The sequence below is a fragment of the Ranitomeya imitator genome, chromosome 8, assembly GCF_032444005.1.
Source record: "Ranitomeya imitator isolate aRanImi1 chromosome 8, aRanImi1.pri, whole genome shotgun sequence".
NCBI lineage: Eukaryota > Metazoa > Chordata > Amphibia > Anura > Dendrobatidae > Ranitomeya > Ranitomeya imitator.
Window position 1 is genome coordinate 170,308,477 of NC_091289.1, and position 20,819 is coordinate 170,329,295.

The 20,819-nt window shown below is 45.7% G+C and overlaps 2 protein-coding genes across 2 annotated transcripts; one reads left to right on the forward strand and one right to left on the reverse strand.

The window, feature by feature from the left end:
• Positions 1–269: 269 nt before the first annotated feature.
• MRPS14 (mitochondrial ribosomal protein S14) lies at positions 270–6,314 on the forward strand. Its single transcript, XM_069736548.1, has 3 exons — positions 270–341; positions 4,915–5,082; positions 5,993–6,314. The coding sequence occupies exons 1-3, from the start codon at positions 297–299 to the stop codon at positions 6,173–6,175; spliced, it is 396 nt and encodes a 131-aa protein (XP_069592649.1). The 5' UTR covers positions 270–296; the 3' UTR covers positions 6,176–6,314.
• A 6,333-nt stretch (positions 6,315–12,647) lies between these two features.
• On the reverse strand, positions 12,648–19,574 carry CACYBP (calcyclin binding protein). The gene is made up of 6 exons (XM_069737809.1): positions 19,357–19,574; positions 17,526–17,736; positions 16,889–16,985; positions 16,198–16,297; positions 15,191–15,285; positions 12,648–13,143 (listed from the first exon to the last, which is right to left on the reverse strand). The coding sequence occupies exons 1-6, from the start codon at positions 19,375–19,377 to the stop codon at positions 12,981–12,983; spliced, it is 687 nt and encodes a 228-aa protein (XP_069593910.1). The 5' UTR covers positions 19,378–19,574; the 3' UTR covers positions 12,648–12,980.
• Positions 19,575–20,819: the final 1,245 nt, after the last annotated feature.

The window sequence follows — 20,819 nt, forward strand, 5'->3', positions numbered from 1 at the left end:
ATAAAAAATGGAAAAAACGCCCAGTTATGAAAGGGTTAAATGTACTTGGAACCACAGCAAGTTTACTAACATCATTTCTACATGTTGTACTACTATCCCCATCGTGGACATCTGCAGCAGTCCAGCTGTGGTGAAACTACAACTCTCAGCATGCCCTCACAGCAACATTTCACCGCAGCTGGTGATTCATAGATCTGAAAGTCGAGGTACCGAGCGCTGCTCAGGAGAAGCTGCAGCGACGTTCTGTTGTCACGGACAATAAAGTTACAAGCATTTGAATTGACAGCGGGGACAAGATGGCGGCGTCCATGCTGGGGTCTGCGCTGCGCAGCGCCCGGCAGGTTAGTGCAAGGACGGGGGGAAAGTGAGGAAATAACGAAAGGCAGGAGGAGGAAGCACGGACACTGCTGATACACAGGCAGGCGCAGGAGGGGCCGACATGGCGGCTGTCACCTCCATGTCCCTGTGCATTCCACATCATGCTTTCTTCCTCGCCTAAGATGTGTCATGTCAGAGAATGGAATCTAATGAGAAAATTGTAAAAAATGCATCACAGATCAACGCTCATATGTGTGTGTATAGAGGAATATTTATGACAACCATGTTTTTTTTATGAGGGTGCCTTTGATTAGAAAAGGTCTTTTTTTTTTTTTTTTTTTTATAAATGGCGCCACCTCTGTCCAATATCTAGAATTGCATCTTTTAGTCTGGCAGGACTACACCCTACTTAAAGGGAACCTGTCACCCCGAAAATCGTGGGTGAGGTAAGCCCACCGGCATCAGGGGCTTATCTACAGCATTCTGTAATGCTGTAGATAAGCCCCCGATGTTACCTAAAAAAGGAGAAAAAGACGTTATATTATACTCACCCAGGGGCGGTCCCGCTGCTGGTCAGGTCAGATGGGCGTCTCTGGTCCGCTGCGGCGCCTCCTATCTTCTTTCCATGAAGTCCTCTTCTGATCTTCAGCCACGGCTCCTCTTGAGGGCACAACAAAGTACTGCAGTGCACAGGCGCCGGAAAGGTCAGAGAGGCCCTGCGCACTGCAGTACTTTGTTGTGCCCTCAACAGGGCATTTCTTATTTGTGAAAATAAAGTTCCCGGTAATCTCACCCCTCCCTCCCCCTGTGCGCCTGCCTGCTGGCATTAAAATACTTACCCGGCTCCCTCGCTGCTTCCTCTTCTCGTCGCAGCTCTTCCTGTATGAGCGGTCACGTGGTGCCGCACATTACAGTGATGACTATGCGGCTCCACCTCTATGGGAGGTGGAGCCGCATAGTCATCTCTGTAATTAGCGGCACCACGTGACCGCTCATACAGGAAGAGCTGCGACGCTGGAGGAAGCATCGAGGGAGCCGGGTAAGTATTTTAACGCCGGCGGGCGCACAGGGGGAGGGAGGGGGGAGATTACCGGGAACTTTATTTTCACAACAAAAAAATTAAAAAAAAAATGATTTTTCATTCCTTCGCTCCAGCGAACGCTGCTGGAGAGAAGAAATGAGAAATGAATGGGGCTTCAGCACCACAAGCTGGGGGGACAGCGCTTACTGTAGTGCTGTCTCCTGCACGGCCCACGGACTGCACACGGACAGCATCCGTGTGCAGTACGTGTTTTACACGGACCCATTGACTTTAATGGTTCCGTGTGATACGTGCGCTCCCACAAACATTGACATGTCTCCGTGTTTTTCAAACGGACACAATTGATTTTAATGTGTCTACGTGAGTCAGTGTCTCCGGTACGTGAGGAAACTGTCACCTCACGTACCGGAGCCACTGACGTGTGAAACTGGCCTTACAAGCAGTTGTTAATTTATGTTTCCAGAACTGTACAAAAGGATTCTGCATAATAGTTCAGGGGTTGTTTATGAGGAATGAAATCTGCACTGTGCACTTTACTGATGTTCAGAACCCAGTAAGTTGTAAATCCCTTACATGAAGGTGACAATACAGTCTTCTCAGTACATAAAATGAATTTCTGAGGTCCCAAATCTGTTACTGTTCTGTGATATTTCTGAATTTTCTGGTGATCATCGCTGTTTGCATAAAACTTGCTAACAAATGGTGGTGAATCTTTCAACCCAGAGTAAGACAGGTGGAATTTTTGATCCACTCCTAAATCATCCACCAAAACGCAATGAAAAAAATCTTTTTTGTAAAACGCAGAAATTCAAAGAATTGGAGCACTCACCCAGATCCTTCTTGATGTTTTATTTTATTCCTTGGTAGAAAATGACATTAAAACTTATTAAAGTGCAGAGGGCAAAGGAGTTGTGCAGCTGAATGTCCGTCAGGTTCTTTCACTTGCACAACTCTCCTGCCACCTGCACACCACACACTAATATGTTTTATTCTATGGCAGAAAGTGACATTAAAACGACACATCAAGAAGGATCTGGGTGAGTTCTCCAATTCTTTGAATTTCTGCATTTTACATTTATGTGATCTATGTGAATGCACCACCTAAAAAAAGATCCGCAGGAGATAGACTGAGGTGTTGGCTTAATAACAATGTTTAAACTTCAGCAACTGGTACCTATTTCTTTTTTTATATAAAAAAAATCATTTTATTTTCTATGGGAAATCTACTTTGCTTTTTGTAAAAAGACTTTTCGAGGGTCTTTAAAAAAAAAAACCCTCCTAAAGGTTTTAAAAATGTCTGGTGAAAAAAAACAACAACCTTGCATCAGTTCTTTTGATACAGATACTGATATGGGAATCTGCTCTAAACTAGGCACTCCCCAATCAAAAGGCTGCAAATAAAAATGCTTCATGAAAGAAGGCGCATTTCCTGATGTGGATTTAATGGGAAAAACTCTGCATTTTTTTTAAAGAGCTTTGTGTGACCATAGCTTCATGCCACCTAAATCCTCTGCTGTATGTCCCCTAGTACCAATGTTTGCTGTTAGAAGGTGCATGCCTAACATTTGTAGTTGTATAAATATATAAAATCTTTGTACAGCTTGGAGATAAAATTTAATTACAAAAATGTACATGAGTCATAAGAACAAAGGCTCATGTGCACAACAGTATGCTGCCATGGCTGCTTATCGTACCATACAGACCCCATCAGATGCTGTATGAATGGAGCTAATCTGCAGATAAATCCTCTGTATATACGGTGTCTAACCCAGCATGCTACCATTTTTTTTATGTCTCAGTATGAAATCTGAGGAATTACAGTAGACTGTACAAATCATAGTAACATAGTTAGTAAATCCAGACCTCAAAGATCTGACAGCAGTAAAATGTAATGCCGTGTGCACATGCTTAACTTCAAAATCTGTATTGTGCATTAATAAGTGATTTCCCCTTATTTCAGCACTGTGTACACTATAATAACTGTTAAAAAAAAAAATCTAATAATAAATGGATACTCCATTTTGGATGACTCCATTTTGCTCTAGATCTTTTATTTTTACGTTAAGTGGAGCGTATTTCAGTCCTAAGGACCGGCCATGTAAAAGGTATTGCTGGACTTGTCTTTGAAAGAGCTACATGTGCATATAAATGGTGTGAGGGTGAAATCCTGCTGACAGATTCCCTTTAAGACTTAGTTTCATGAGAAATCGTCATCTGAAATTATTTTCAAATGAGGCAAAAGGACTATTGTAGATCTGAAACCTCTGTCACTCCAGCTCTATTCTCAGCTCTGCAATCGCCTCATCCTGCATGACTGACGGTTCCTTTGCCTGAAATCAAACCGCTCAGGGTATGTTTCCACGTTCAGGAAACGCTGCGTGTTTGGCACTGCAGAGAGAGGCAGCGTCAAACCCGCAGTGTCCAGATGTTACAGCATAGTGGAGGGGATTTCATGAAATCCTGTCTCCACCATGCGTAGTAACACGCACCCGGCGGCCCTGCGATTCCGGACATGCGGCACGTCTTTTTAGATCGCAGCAGGTCCGTATACCTTGCGCGAGGCTGCGCCGCCGCAAGGTATAACACAGGGCCCTATGTGTGGGGTGTGATGTTACCGGATGTGTGCAATGAACACATCCGGCATCATCGTGTCCCCAGAAGGGGGCGGAGCTTTTGGCGGAGCCAGTTTGCAGCTCCGTCCAAACCGCCGGCCATCCTGAACGTGGACACGTACCCTCAGAGGCCACACAGGAGGCGGCGGGGAATAGAGCTGGAGTGACAGACGCTTCAGATCTACAAATAGTCCCTCAGGCTCATTTGCAAATATTCTAAACGTTGGTTTCTCAGCAAAGGAGAAACGGACTGGCCATGTAAAGGAATTGCTGGACTTGTCTTTGAAAAAGCTACATGCCAGATAAATAATTTTGAGATGTGAAATCCTGCTGACTGATTTCTGTTTAACCCAGTGTTTCCTCTGCCGCTTTTTAATGTCTCACTGCTGTAAATGGTGAAATTCTAATTCCCAACTGGGTCTTTGTCATCCCGTTTCCTATCCCATGTTATGTAGTCAAAGTAAGCTGTCAGGGTTTATTCACATGTTGCATATTTTATTTTTCTGCAGTTTTCTGAAGTCTCCCTAGTGCACTTAGATTACCGACTTTGTATTAGGGCTCCTTCTCACTTGCGAGCTACTCTTATGAGTCTCACATGTTTAAAACCCGGCTCTGCACCCGGCACTCAGATCCGGAGCGTGCGGCCGCATAGGAATACATTCAGCTGCACACTCCACTCCACTGTACCGGCAGCTGCGGCGGGGTATTGCCGTGCGAGACTCATCCGAGTGTCGCACAAGTGAGAAGGAGCTCTTAGAAATATCCAGAAACTTACATATATGGAGACAGTTTTATAAGCCATTAACTAAGCTAGTCATTTACTTTTGCCTACACATCCAAAAGTAAATCACAGCTATATAGCCATGTGGAAGTTTTAACTTGACCTGTTAAATAAGGGCGTATTTATAATCCTTTCCCCACAATTTCCTCTCTTCTGTGCAGTTGCTCTCTTTTTCTCCGGTGACTTGCTCAAACCAAGTAAGAAGTTATTATGTCGATTGGAGAATGTGGCGAGATGTGAAGAGGAGGAAGATGGCCTTCGAATATGCAGACGAGAGGCTGAGGATCAATGCCTTGCGGAAAAATACCATTCTGCCTAAAGAACTTCGGGTATGAAATGGTTTCTACACGCAATGAGAAATGACTTCTAAAATTAAAAATCCCAGTGGCTTATTCCCATGTAGCGGTTCTGCCATGCTCCTTACTGTATGACCGAATGTTGCACCACAAAGACAAAGGGTTATCCCTAACACGCCAGTGGGTGGGCACTCCAGTTCAGATTGTGCCTCTGCTCTAAATTTGAGAATTGCAAGTTTCCAGTAATTTTATAGAATGGGATCTGGGCTGGTGCACATGTCTAAGACTCGTCCTATAGATGTGAATAGAGAAGGTGCACGCTGAATGGGATAGGAGCTACTGTGCACACTCCCAAGTAACACAAGCATGGCCACCGCTGCTGCAGGGGCAGTAACAATATTGGGAGAACAATGCAACTTGGAGAAATGATCGCATTAGGTAATTTGCTTAATAATAATCAGTCCTAGCCATTATGTGACCCTTTTAGAATGATGAGAATAAGGGCAGAGACAGACTGCCATATTTCTCGTGCGAGAATCGCATTGTAAAACTCATACTGGCTGTTGGCTCTCCGGACCTGAACTTGACAGCTGCATAGTAATCCATCATGCTGTCGTGCTCCGGTCAGAAGAGGTGCCTGCCAGTCCGTGCAGTGCGATGCGATTCTCGCACGAGAAATACGGCAGTGTGTCTCTGCGCTAAACCAGAAAACCACATGAGGTTGTGGAGCTGTGGTTCTTTGCATTTCAGCAAGAACCGTGGCACAACTGACACATGAGCTCACACTTAATGGTGGAAGTTGTGACACCTGATCCAGAAACTGTAAAATCCAGTGTCAGGATTAATGGTGTGGGACAAAACACACAGCCTACAAATTGGCATACAAGACAGTTTCTTTTGTCCCTGCCCCAAGGGTACAGATTAATGGATTTCTTTCTTGCAGGAAGTGGCAGATAAAGAGATTGCAGCACTGCCAGTAGACAGTTGTCCAGTGAGAATCCGGAACCGATGCGTTCTCACCTCCCGACCACGCGGTGTGAAGAGGAGATGGCGCCTAAGCAGAATAGTTTTCCGTCACTTAGCCGATCACAATCAGATGTCTGGCATTCAAAGAGCCATGTGGTAGACCGAGAAATCATCGTTTTTACAGCAGATGCTGTGCTGTTGGTTCCTCCAATAAGATTCTATTGTTCGACACATTCTGAAGTTTTATTATTTTTTTTTTTTTTTACATTGTGTCTGTAATAAATATAAGTTGATATCCACCTGTTCTGTTTTATTACATTGTCTTACACACTGGCGGAAACAGACAGAAGAGGGTGATCTTATTGCTACCCCCCCACCTATCCCCCAAATCATAAGACTGAACGTCCTCTGTGAAAATGTAGCAATTACCACTTTCTGCAGCAAATGACACATTTGTCATAGATATTCATTGCCGCAGACTTTTGAACCATCACCAATCTTTTTTTTTTTTTTTTTTTCCCATTGTGCTGTACATCTTACAAGATAGTTTTATCTAATACAGAATATCAAATCAGAAAAACCACGGAAGCTTCTTGCCAATAAAAACATTAAAGTTTATTAAATAATGCATATAAAAACTAAACAAGTCCAATAGTACTCAATGGCGATAAAGTGACAGAATCTACTGACTGCATAAGATAAATACATCACAGGAAACCTACCGTATAATCAAATGATCCCAAGACTATAAATGGGTGGGCAAAAATAGGCTTTAAATGTGCATGACATAATGTGACATAAACTTCTACAAGCCCAATAATAAGACAAAAAATTCTGACCAACAAGTTACCGTATATGTGGTTGATATAAACCATACATATATCACAATAGAAAAAGGTTTGAAAATATATGGGCTATATTGTCATTCAGAATTATGCTACAAAAAACAAGAGTAATAGAAAATGCATGGCAGAAAAACTACCAAAGTGGAAATCCTATACTCATATGGTAGCTGTAATGCTACCAGTGAGTATAGGATTTCCACTTTGGATCTTTAGAACCACTATAGACCTAGCTTTAGGTAGTTTTTCTGCCATGCATTTTCTATTACTCTTGTTTTTTGTAGCATAATTCTGAATGACAATTTAGGCATGTTATTGTTGTGCATATACTTGTAGGCATGCTATTTCCAGCCCATATATTTTCAAACCTTTTTCTATTGTGATATATGTATAGTTTATATCAACCACATATACGGTAACTTGTTGGTCAGAATTTTTTGTCTTATTATTGGGCTTGTAGAAGTTTGTCACATTATGTCATGCACATTTAAAGCCTATTTTTGCCCACCCATTAATAGTCTTGGGATCATTTGATTATAGGTTTCCTGTGATGTATTTATCTTATGCAGTCAGTAGATTCTGTCACTTTATCGCCATTGGACTTGTTTAGTTGTTATATGCATTATTTAATAAACTTTAATGTTTTTATTGGCAAGAAGCTTCCGTGGTTTTTCTGATTTGATATTCTGTATAAATTGGAAGTGCCCTAACTTAGGCCGTTGTTTTGGTTATAGTTTTATCTAATGTTTGGCCCTCGATTAGGGGGTAGGTTACAATTTTGCTAGTGAGTAGACAGCTGTCCTGTAAACGCATCTGCGTGAAACCGCTGTCTATGAAACTATTTCTATGGACATAGTCTACATCAGGGGTGTCAAACTGCATTCCTCGAGGGCCTCAAACCATGCTTGTTTTCAGGATTTCCTTAGCATTGCACAAGGTGCTGGAATCATTCTGTGCAGGTGATTAAAGGGAACCTGTCACCCCGTTTTTTGAGATTGAGCTATAAATACTGTTAAATAGGGCCTGCGCTGTGTGTTCCTATAGTGTATGTAGTGTACCCCGATTCCCCACCTATGCTGAGATATAACTTACCAAAGTCGCCGTTTTCGCCTGTCAATCAGGCTGGTCAGGTCGGGAGGGCGTGGTGACATCGCTGGTTCTTCCTCAGCTTTACGTTGGTGGCGTAGTGGTGAACAAGCAGCGCGCGATCTGCGCTGTCATCCCTTTCGTCGGTGGGGGCGGCCATCTTCCTGGGGCCGCGCGTGCGCAGATCGAGTGCGCTGCTGCACGGGGCTTCAGGAAAATGGCCGCGGGATGCCGCGCGTGCGCATTAGAGATCGCGGCGGCCATTTTCCCAAAGCCGAGATGCAAACTCGGCTTTGGGAAAATGGCCGCCGCGATCTCTAATGCGCACGCGCGGCATCCCGCGGCCATTTTCCTGAAGCCCCGTGCAGCAGCGCACTCGATCTGCGCACGCGCGGCCCCAGGAAGATGGCCGCCCCCACCGACGAAAGGGATGACAGCGCAGATCGCGCGCTGCTTGTTCACCACTACGCCACCAACGTAAAGCTGAGGAAGAACCAGCGATGTCACCACGCCCTCCCGACCTGACCAGCCTGATTGAAACGCGAAAACGGCGACTTTGGTAAGTTATTTCTCAGCATAGGTGGGGAATCGGGGTACACTACATACACTATAGGAACACACAGCGCAGGCCCTATTTAACAGTATTTATAGCTCAATCTCAAAAAACGGGGTGACAGGTTCCCTTTAAATTATCACCTGTGCAACACAAGGAAATCCTAAAAACATGATCTGTCTGCAGCCCTCGAGGAATGCAGTTTGACACCTCTGGTCTACATGGTCTCCAAAGGGCAGCTCAGAGAATAGAGGTAAACTAAGTGTGCCCTACTGTAGTGAACACCATCTTAGCGAGTGAAAACTCGTTTTGCACATACTAAACCATTAATGGCAATTAGAAGCGGAGCCGTTCAGCGCTCGGACATGAACAGGAAGCCATCAAAAGACAGTCAGCTGTCGTAAATAAAGTGAATTTTCTCCTACGCCTCATTGGGGGGACACACACCATGGGTGCTTGCTGCTGCTGCTGCCACTAGGAGGCGACACTAAGTGATACAAAGACAGTTCTCTCCTTCCCTGCAGTATACACCCTCCTGCTGGCTCTTGGCTCCTCCCCTGCAGTATACACCCTCCTGCTGGCTCTCAGCTCCTCCCCCGCAGTATACACCCTCCTGCTGGCTCTCACCTCCCCTGCAGTATACACCCTCCTGCTGGCTCTCACCTCCCCTGCAGTATACACCCTCCTGCTGGCTCTCAGCTCCTCCACTGCAGTATACACCCTCCTGCTGGCTCTCACCTCCCCTGCAGTATACACCCTCCTGCTGGCTCTCACCTCCCCTGCAGTATACACCCTCCTGCTGGCTCTCAGCTCCTCCACTGCAGTATACACCCTCCTGCTGGCTCTCGGCTCCTCCCCTGCAGTATACACCCTCCTGCTGGCTCTCGGCTCCTCCCCTGCAGTGTACACCCTCCTGCTGGCTCTCTGCTCCTCCCCTGCAGTGTACACCCTCCTGCTGGCTCTCTGCTCCTCCCCTGCAGTGTACACCCTCCTGCTGGCTCTCGGCTCCTCCCCTGCAGTATACACCCTCCTGCTGGCTCTCTGCTCCTCCCCTGCAGTGTACACCCTCCTGCTGGCTCTCTGCTCCTCCCCTGCAGTGTACACCCTCCTGCTGGCTCTCGGCTCCTCCCCTGCAGTATACACCCTCCTGCTGGCTCTCAGCTAACCAGTTCTTGCTTAGTGTTTGTAGGAGGCACACAGGTCTAGTTCAGACCCCAACGTTTTTATTTTTTACTTTTCTGTAAATTTATAATTAACGGAGTGAAGGGGGCGACGGATCCTTTCAAGGTTCCGATCTCCCCCAAACCATCAACAGGCGAGCACGGCGAGTATTCCTCCCCGTACCCTCTCCTGCAACGTGGGAAGCCATGCCTGAGCTCACTTCAGGGGCAACAGTTCCTTCGAGTCCCAATCTCCCCACACCAGCAGCAGGCGACCACATGGAGTGTCACCTCCATGTATCCTCTCCTGGAGCCAGGCCTAATGCCGGACAGCTGGCCCTGTCCTCCCGGGGACTGAATTCCATGGATGTACAGAGGCCCCTTTCTATGGCGTCCGAGCAGCCCCCCTGTCCCACCACTGTGAAAGCGGATGGCACAAGGAGGCGGACGGTTCCTCTCCACCTCCCTAACAAAGGGATGATGGATTGAGGTTTATCCCTCTATCCCTGCACTGGAAGCAGAACAGAGTGCACGTGCTTTCCTCGGCGCTGAAACCCAGCCATCGTGGCGGCTCCATGCCGGAACGCGCACCCATGATGAATGGATCCAGTCAGCGATGGGCCTCTGCAGTGGGATATTCACATGCTGACAGGCAGCCTCAGCTTCTCTGTGGCCCACCTCCCTGAGGTAACGCTCCGGCCGGCTGCAAAAATTTAGCCCCCGGCTTCGGCCTATTCATGGAAGTCAAAAGGCTCCGCCCACATCACGTCGGTGGCTCCGCCCCCAAATTGGCACCTCTCGCTCTCTGCAGACTTTACCACCTCTGCAACTCTCGGTGGCCATATTGGTTCACCCTGCCAGCCCAGCATTCCCTGGTCTTAAGGGCACATAACCAGCATTCCCTGGTCTTAAGGGCACACGACCAGCATTGCCTGGTCTTAAGGGCACACAACCAGCATTCGCTGGTCTTAAGGGCACATGACCAGCATTCCCTGGTCTTAAGGGCACATGACCAGCATTCCCTGGTTTTAAGGGCATATGACCAGTCCGAAGCCGGTCACCCTAAATGACCTCAGGAGCCCTCCACCGCCGATCCCAGCTTATCCCGGAGTACCTAGTTCCCTGAGTGGGCTTCGTCACTGCCGCAACCCATCGATTCTCTGACAAGAGATTGAATCCCTCCGTGAACGCTCTGTGGCTCGGAGTGCTCGCAGGACCAACATAGATGTCCCTTTCCTTCATGCGAGCCGTCCTCCGGGGAGTTATTACAAAATTGTGCCTAGGTGGACGGATGAGTTTTATTTTTAGGCCGTCTTTGATAATGTTTAAAACCCAGGTGCGGGGAGATGTTTATCCAGGCCAGAAAGAAGAGATAGCCTTCCTCCAACCTCTGATGTAATGTCATTTGAACATATAGCCCGATCCTCTTTTATCTTTAAAGTCCCAATTTCTCCTATCTCCTGGAGGTCGATCTTTGTTAAAGGGAACCTGTCACCTGAATTTGGCGGGACCGGTTTTCGGTCATATGGACGGAGTTTTCGGGTGTTTGATTCACCCTTTCCTTCCATTCTTTTTCGATCAATGCTTTGATTTTTGCATTGACCGGAAACGTATGTTTCCTTTTTTCCTCTAACCCCCAAACATGACATCCTCAAGTGACTTAGGTGTCTTTTCCTCTTTAAGACCCATTGCAGACCTGACCGCTTTGACTATTTTTTCTACATCCTCAGTTGGAAAACATGGTCGACCCCCTGTATCACTATCTGAGGAGGAATTTGATGACTGGATAGAGGCGGAGGAGGTAGAGGGAGACCGGGATGATTTATGACTCTCCTGTTCCTGAGAGGCCTCCGAATCCGTAGACACCTTGCGGCTTTACCTCCTTGTTTTTGTAAGGGCCAGTTTTAAAGGAGTCTTTTATCTCTGCCTGTATTATGGCTTTAAGGCTAGTGGCGAAATTAGGGGTCTCATCCTGTATGGTTTTATTAATGCAGTCAGAGCAGAGGTCCTTCTGCCACTGAACTGCAAGTGGAATTTTACAAAGGGCACATTCTCGGTTCTTTGTTTTGGCCTCTAGATTTCCTCGACCCCTAGTGATCAAACAGAAAAAATGGACCCTGTTACCATAAGGGTGACATTCACGTAGATCACTCACCACTGCTGACAGTCAAGGGTACCGGTTTGGGAGGCTGGACAGATGCACGTGCAGCGTCCCTTCTGGGCGCCGTAGAGTCTTGCCGGACAGGACGACTGCTGCTTCTACCACTTGAGCGGCTTCTCCTGGTATGCTGGTGGCTCGGCAAGGCATCTGGCGAGAGCTCCTGATGCGGCTGCCCAATGGTGGCCCCTCCCATCCTCTGCCGCACCGCCGGAGTCCTTTTCTACTGGCCGGCGTTTTCTTCATGGACGCCGCCATCTTGGATCCGGCGCCCGCCTCCGACGTCAGGCGGGCACACCCATTCCCAGCGTGTCTTGCGTGTGATGTCAGACGGGCGACCTGGAAGTGGCCGCAGCACCTGGACGCCGGGCAGAGAGAGGAGGGCGGCGTGGCAGCCACGGAAGGAGCCCGGCCATCCGAGCGTGCTGCACAGACGCCCGCTCGAACGCAGAGCCCCGGAGGACCTGCGGACGGCGCATCCAGGACCCGAACACCGACGCACAGGCGCTGCCTGTTCTTCCACACCGGGACGGGTCGTGGGTAAGTGGAAACTTCCGCCGTGTTCAGCACGAGGGTCCCTGTCAGGACAGGAAACCCAACTGAAGGGACAGAGGTACCGCCCTTTTATTTTCAGTAGGGTTTCCTGTCCTGACTGGGCGGATCCCCTCTCTCTCAGATGTGCCCCAATGGGGGAAGGGAAAATCCCTATTTCCGTAGTATGGTGGCACAATGGTTGTTCTGGTCAAATACAACATTTGCATGAATTTGGTATCGGGTCCCCTTCTATACTAATACACAAGATGGCAGCAATGCTTGAGGAATCCAAACCTAAATGCAATTGGCAGAGTTTATTATACAACCAAAAAAACATTTACAAATATTCCAAAATATGATAAATCATTCCAGCCAAAATATCTGCAGTCAGATGTCAAATTCATGAAGAAGGATCTGTGACAGTAAAAAGGTCAAGGCTCTGACCATGTTTTGTGTGATCGTCCAATCAGAAGGGGCTGAAGAAACTGCACAGCGTTCATGCTGGGAAGTAACAGACCTGTAAACCGTGGAAAATGTGGAGATCAACTCCACTGCTGTGAAAGCCGGGCCTGTCCCTGGAATATGGAATTGGATAAGGCGAAAAGGAGGAAGGGGCAGGGCAGCATCTTCCTTCAGAAATCTGTTTCGCCCTTTAACTGTTTCTCTCGGGATTCAGCCCAGGCTTTATTCAGTGTTCTCTTCATGTCATCATCTCCTTCATCGTAGATTTTCTTCAGAACATTCATTAGACCAGCACTGGGGTCTCCATCTGCCTCCGGTTCCAGCGATGGTTTGCTAAAATAAAAGAAAGGAAGATAAGCAAAAAAACCCCAGTATATACAAAATTGTACACCATGGTAAAGAAGAAATCTTCTGGGCTTAAAACAAAACCATGTTTTCCTTGTAACTTTGCAAGCAATGTTACATGCAATCTCCTTTACGTATCCCAAGGGGGTGGTCTAATTACAGAAATCCCCTTTAGCACCTTGCTATTTTGCGTTTTCCTTTTTTCCTCCTTCCCACAGAAATAACCTTTTTTTTTTAATGTGATATAGCCGTATGAGGGCATGTTTTTACGGGACGATTTCTACTTCTGAATGACACCACTGATTTTACCATATAGTGCACTGGAAAACGGGAAACCAATTCCAAGTGCAATTAAATAGCAAAAAAAAGTGCAATTCTACAATAGTTTTTTTTTGTTTTATTTACCATGTTTACTATATGGTAAAACGGACCAGGCAATATGGTTCTCCAGGCCAGTACGAGTTTTCAGATACCAAACCTGTATAGTTTATTTTTTATTTAAGTGGTGAAAAAAATCCAAAACTTGTAGTTTAAAAAAAAAAAAAAAAATTTTCCAGGCTCTGAGGCTCGAAGAGGGCTTATTTTTTATGCCAAGCTGAGGGTTTTTATTGCTACAGTTTTGGGGTAGATATGTTTGATCCCCCAATATTGCATTTTATTGCAATGTTGCAACAGCCAAAAAAAAAAAACAATTCTGGTGTTTTGATTTTTTTGTCTACCAATTTTGATAGAATGGGCGTTTCTGAATGCAGCGATACCAAATGTGTGTTTGTTTTTTCTTTTATTTTGAACGGGGCATAAGAGGGGTGATTAAAAAAAAAAAGTTAATCATTTTTTAAATGTAAACTTTTTCTGGCCTCAATGGTCTCCTTAGGAGACTAGAAGCTGTAATTACCTGTTTGCCTGTGTTACACATATAGTAAGGCTTCAGTACTGCTATGTGTAGCATAAATCATAAACTGCTATGAACGCCGCCACATGCCTGTCGTTCATAGATTTAGTGACAGGCACAGGGGGTCTTCTGCAAACCCCCAGCTGTCCTGACAACCCATCAGCACCACGCGATCCCACGACAGAGGCGCCGATGGGTGGGTTTTGTAACAAGCGTCCGGGCAGCGCGTGTTAAATGCCGCTGTCAGAGATTGACATGCAGTCTAAACAGGCTCACAATCGCCCAATGAAAGTGCAAAATGTTCACTATTGTCGGGTGAAATGATCTTTTGGTTTACACAAGAGATCATCGTTTTCGGCAGCTCATCATCCTTTGTAAACAGGACTTGCACTACCAAGAATAATGGCAGCCTATGTGCACTGAATAACCTTTGATCGCACAGTGCACATCTGAAGACAGGGTCAGCCGCCATTTAAACAAACCCCGAACCGACCACCGTCGGGCAAACGCGTTGCTGTTGGGCAGTGTAAATGCCTTGTTCAAGAATCACTTAATGTTGCAGGGAAACTACCAATTCCCTGCAAAATTAAGTGATTTTTACATGAAGGAGTTCAAAGACAGCAGCAGCTCAGGCCCCATGCAGTTTTCGGCAATAAGTTCACTACCTATATTATTGGAGGTAAACTTTAACTAGAAGTGGTTACAACTAATCCCTTTGGTCTTTAGATCTAAGCTATTCCAATATCTCTTATGTATACCTATTCTTCTGGCCATAATACAAATGTACACCTAAAAGTCCATTCAAGGACCACTGCATATTAATGCACAAAATAACTTTTTTTTTCTAATTAACATCAATTGCAGATTCTGTCTCCAAACAGTCTCTTATGCACCAAGATAAGTCTCCTGTATCCAGTATGGCAGCTGACACTGTAGAATATTACTTATTACAGCACAGGCTCCGGGACTGGAGACATTGCAGAACAATTGGTCTTCTGGTGCACAGACACGAGTGTCGGCTGTAGCTGCTATTTAGAGGCAGAATCTGCAATGTGAGTTATGTAGAAAAACGATTATTGAGCGAACGGCTACATTGCTATCATTTCTCCATAGATGCTTTTATTAATAAAGCATTGAACTTACTCCTTCTCCTTTGTTTGTTTCTCAACCTGCGTCAAATAATCCCATTTGCTCTCGGACCTCTTTTTCAGCATGATGAGCACAGTGTCCGTCTTTACCTGGCAAACAAAAGAGAGATTATGAAGTTAAAGACTACACAAGCAATGAGTCTCTACGGAAGTCGCACTGAAGATTTCATCTTGTGCCCATGTGCAGAACTAAAGGATCGATTTTGGGGATACCGGTCAATCGTCCAGGTCAGTGGAACCTAAATAGAGAGGGACAGGAATCTCTTATTTTCCGGAGTCTCACAGCGTGACATATGATTTGTCAGGGCTGGCGTGCGACGGGTGATCAGAATCTGAGCCATGGAGGCCAGAACCTAAGAGATTCGCCGGCCTCTTTTCTAACCTCCAGGTGCCACTGACCTGGACAATGGTCTCGAGCGCCGCATATCGATCCGCTGATCTTTAGTTGTTAGTCCTTTGAGGTCATGCATGCCATAATTGTCAGGTAGACGTATATTCTCCTCTTTCCAATAAAATAAATGTCTGCCAGTCACGTGACCACATTTATAGCAGAGATGGTTGGAACAGGCATCTGCTGCAAGTGTATGGCCATATTGGATTTATCCCACATGAAAACCTAAGTAATTGTAGATCAAGAAACGAATAGAATAATCTGGTCACTAGGATTCTTTCCTTATAGATTGCGTCAAATTAATTTAAAGGGGGTGTCCACTTACAAAAACCTTTTCTTATATTGCATATGCCATTTCTAGGGCCACTGCCTCCTCCCCATAATCAGCTTTTACCAATGAACATCTAATCTTCATTTCTCTTATGGGTGTGCCACAACATCCATGGAAAGTAATGGGACCTGAGTAAAGTGACTGTCAGTATTTTACAAGAGATAAAAAAGATCCATTTGTTATGAAACCTAACATGTCTGTTTTCTGTAGGTCGTGTTCAAAACCTCTGTAGACCACAAAGAAAAAAAGTTTGCCACACTTTCAGAAAACATGTACTCACTTTTCTTGAGCTGTTATCAGGAGAGATGGGTTTCAGCAAGTTGTTCACAGTCATGGCATGGTTCTTCCCATTCAGATCCTTCACCAATAAATCAAATGTCCTGCAATGGCAAAGAATACGTGTATCCAAGTACCCCGTAAATCAGGCTCCCAGGACCCCCACACTGCAAAATGACAGTGCTAACCACTGAGCCACCGTGCTGCCCTATATGAAAAACAGCAGGGCTGCCACATCCAGCAGGGCGCGGGAGCGCCGCTCACATTGGATAACCGGACATTACAGGCCCACCCAGGACGTGACAGTCCCTCACTGGGAATTTATGTGTCCCCGTCTCAATCCTTGCAAAAGTGACAATTTATACGCCAAGGGATCTTTGCTCCTACTCTATGTCTGCCACTCTTACATGTGTCTAATCGTAAAACAAGCAACCCCATGAATAAGACCCGAGAGGGTCGAAACGTCGGGTTTCTATCAGCACGTTTTCTTTTGTGGCAACATTGACTGTGAACACAATAAACTTGTATAATATTTTTGCATCATACCGGTTCTGAGTGTGCGGTGATTTCCAGTACATGACTATTGGGACCACATGGTCTGTTCCACCAGCACCTCCCTGTTCTTGACCTGAGTGCACACCATTACTTCCCCTATATGAAAAACATACAGAACAATACACCGTATTCTCACTTACCGTTCGGTGAATTGGACTTGTACGTTATCGGCGGGAATTTTCTGAACTCCATTCAAAGTGATGTAGATTTTCACAAACTTGTCAGACTGGTCCCACCCTGCCGAAAGAGAGGCGGTCACATTTCTGAGTGCCAACATTGGTAGTCTGCCATAATGCCGCACCTGCAGCAAACATGCATGGGAACCAAAACTGTAGATCTTATACTCTCTTTAGGATCTATTCCTGGCTTTATTTTGTATTGTTTGAGGGATCCAAAACTGCATTAAAACTGGATCTTATGAAGCCGTCATTCAACGTTTCATTGATAAAAGACCGAGCAGGCTGCCATACAAAGAATTGATTCTTGCACATGAGACCTGCCACGATCTATGAGACGGTCAGAGAGAGATGAGCGGCGGACTCGGCTTTCTTCATCAGTCCCATAGGACTTGAATTAAAGTGGTAATTTGCATGGTTGACTGCTGACCATTCGATGGGCTCTGGACCCACATTCTGCTCCTCGGGGTAGGAGACAAGCTGCGATCCTGGTGCTGCAACCTTACTAATTGTCTCACCGCCATACAGTGAAATAATACTATTAGTGAAGGATACAAGACTGGATCTCATACTACCAGTCTGCGTACGGTTTACTACTTACCATAATTATTAATCTTCACTGTATATGTGCTGGCCATGGGAGGGACGATGGCAGACGGCTTCTGGATGTCCATAGACTCTCCCGCCTGTTGCTGCTGCCTGTTGGAAATTTCGGTCTCAAGTTTTCGTTGCTCCACAACCAGCACATCACGGACCCTCTTCCTGGAGCTTTTCTCCAGCAGCTGCTTCACGTCTTCAAGATCCTTCTGAAGCTGGAAAAATAATATAAATAGGATTCATTTTTCATGCAAGAAGAAAAAAAAACGGATGTGAAGCAACAGAACTTCTCTGCTGCACCAACCAGGAGTTGCATCAGCTAAATGACTGATGTGACTGCTGGGACCACAGGAGACAAAAATGCTGCAGAATTTCCATGTGGATTTGAAGAATATTAAGATTAGAGAGTCCTCAGAGGTTGGATAGCTTTTGGGACTACTCAGATTACTGGCTGACACAGTACAAAGATTTATATCTTTCCTGTATCATGTGGATTTGGGCATATATGACCCACGGATGGATTTGTGGAGGACTCTTTTTTTGGCCCACGTGGACACAGCAGTAAATTGCCTGAAACCTGCCTAGTGATGCAACACTTTGTACTATAAGGGGAGAAAGAGAAAAGGAGAGAAAGAGAGAGTGAAAAAAGGAGAAAAAGAGCAAAAGGAGAGAGAGCGTAAAAGAGAGCAAATGGAGACAGAGCAATAGGAGAGGGAGTGAGAGCAAAAGGAGAGGGAGCAAAAAGAGCAAAAGGAGAGAGCAAAAGGGAAGAGAGCAAAAAGAGAGAGCAAAAGAGAGCAAAAGGAAAGAGAACGCAAAAGGAAAGAGCAAAAGGGAGAGAAAGAGCAAAAGGATAGAGAAAGAGAGCAAAAGGAGAGAGAGAGCAAAAGGGGAGCAAAAGGAGAGAGAGCAAAAGGAGGGAGAGAGCAAAAAGAGCAAAAGAGAGCAAAAGGAAAGAGAGCAAAAGGAAAGAGCAAAAGGGAGAGAGCGCAAAAGGAGAGAAAAAGAGCAAAAGGAGAGAAAAAGAGCAAAAGGAGAGAGCAAAAGGAGAGAGAGCAAAAGGAGGGAGCAAAAAGAGCAAAAGGAAAGAGAGAGCAAAAGGAGAGAGAGCAAAAGGAGAGAGAGCAAAAGTAGAGAAAAAGAGCAAAACGAGAGAAAGAGCAAAAAGAGAGAAAAAGAGCAAAAGGAGAGAAAGAGCAAAAGGAGAGGAAGAGCAAAAGGAGAGGAAGAGCAAAAGGAGAGGAAGAGCAAAAGGAGAGGAAGAGCAAAAGGAGAGGAAGAGCAAAAGGAGAGAGAGCAAAAGGAGAGAGAGCAAAAGGAGAGAGAGCAAAAGGAGAGAGAGCAAAAGGAGAGAAAGCAAAAGGAGAGAAAAAGAGAGCAAAAGGAGAGGGAGCAAAAGGGGAGAGAGCAAAAGGAGAGAGAGCAAAAGACAGAGCAAAAAGAAAGAGCAAAAGGGAGAGAGCGCAAAAGGATGAAGAGCAAAAGGGGAGAGAGAGCGTATTTTTACCATATGCTTTGGCAATGCTAACGTGTACTTAGTCCTGCCAATAAAGCTCATTTGAATTTGAGCGAGAGAAGGAAACTCCATGTGAACCTGGTGTAGGCTAGAATGGCCGGGATCAGCGGTGTCTGGTAGGTGACTCGGATCTGGGCTGTTTGGGCCGGAGCTTGCGGCCGCTCTGGGGAGAGGGTCACGTTATATTGGTGGTTACTAAGGGGTTAAACACTGCACAGACCTCATCGTCTGTGCATTCACTGTGATGGCGGCACAGATCACGTGTCCGGCGCTGCCCCCGGCCTCCTGCTGCAGGGGACACAGCACAGCAGCCTCTTACCTCAAGCAGAGCGGAATCCATGGTGGAAAAGGAGATCTAGTCCGAACGCTGAATGAACGGCCGCCTAGCAGCAGAGCATTCTGGAACCTTCCGCAGCCGACAGTGACATCACTACCAATCCCTAGTTGGGAGGTGTTTTTTTTTTCCCCTTCAGTGTAGAAATTGCTAGATTTTCTGTAAAATCTTCGTGGGAGCGGCCATTTTCTTGAAGAATTTGTAAAGTAACCAGAAGGGATAAAGAAAAATGTCTGCCGCTAAGAGTCCAACCACCCGATAAGGACGGTTGGACCTCTAGCGGTGAGCGCGCAGGTCACATGATCCTGGAGTGTAGCAGGTTAGTGTGGCGGCTGTGTGCGCGCGCAACCGATCTCCAGTCACTCACTTTGCTTTGTATAAGGTGCCGTTCACACGACGCGTAAAACCGAGCAGCATTTTACAGGAGCAGCAAAGTGGATGGAATTTGGTGAAATCTCGAGACCCCCGAGTCCTCACTGTGGCCTTATTTGCACACATTCTGTGGTGTAGGGTGAACGGGCAGGGCTAGAAGTGTAAGGACTTGTTCACATGTTGCGTTTTACAGTGCCAGCAACATGAATTGCCTTGCAGATTTGAACCCTCAGGTTACGTTGCAGAATTTTCCTGAACAAACCGGACTTTTTTATAGCAGGAAATCCGCTCTCGTTTTTCTTACGTATTTTTCCGGAGCTTCTCGCTACTATATTATATAGTGGCAAATCCGGTGATTTTCTGTAAAATTAATGAACATGCTGCGTTTTTCTTTTTGCAGAAAAAAACCCGCAGCATGGGCACAAGAATTGCAGATTGCATTCTAATAATGGGATGATTAATGGAAGCGTTTTGGCAGAGGAAAACCGACGAAAAAACATTAAAAATCCTGAACGTGGGCACACAGCCTCAAAGTGCTTTTTTTTCTTGTCAATGTTTGCAATTTTCAGCCATTCAAAAGCATAGAAGAAAAAAAAATGCATGAAAATGTGCACGTTTTATGTAGCGGTATTTCAGCCAACACTGATTTCTGCAGCAAAAAGGAAAAAAAAAAGTTAAAAAAAAAAAACTCACAAAAGAAATTGACCCGTTGCAGATTTAACTCGCACCGTGAGTCAATTTATGTATGTGGCGTAAAAAAAAAAAAAAAGAAAATTAAGTCATGAGGGTCTGATAAATCCCATCTACTTTGCTGGACAGATTCTCAGACTAGCGCCAGTCCTTACACATTGCACGCCTTCCGAGATTATATGGGGCTGGCACTTGTCAGATTTTTTTTTTTCCTTCATCCTCAGACCAAAACAGTCTACAGAAAACATTTGAGACCTATTGTCCAAGTTTGATCTGAGCGTCAGATGAAAATCTGCCATGCAAGTCTATGGGGCCGTGAAGGATATATAAAAAAAAAAAGTCAAGTGACATCGAAATGCAATATTCAGACTGAAGGTGGAGAAACT

Coding starts and splice junctions, on each gene's coding strand:
- CACYBP (XM_069737809.1), bottom strand. CDS start 19,377: ATGGATTCCGCTCTGCTTGAG. Junction 17,737..19,356: donor TGGATTCCGCTCTGCTTGAG/GTAAGAGGCTGC, acceptor TTATTTTTCCAG/CTTCAGAAGGATCTTGAAGA. Junction 16,986..17,525: donor AGTGAAGATTAATAATTATG/GTAAGTAGTAAA, acceptor CTCTTTCGGCAG/GGTGGGACCAGTCTGACAAG.
- MRPS14 (XM_069736548.1), top strand. CDS start 297: ATGGCGGCGTCCATGCTGGGGTCTGCGCTGCGCAGCGCCCGGCAG. Junction 342..4,914: donor CGCTGCGCAGCGCCCGGCAG/GTTAGTGCAAGG, acceptor TCTTCTGTGCAG/TTGCTCTCTTTTTCTCCGGT. Junction 5,083..5,992: donor TTCTGCCTAAAGAACTTCGG/GTATGAAATGGT, acceptor TCTTTCTTGCAG/GAAGTGGCAGATAAAGAGAT.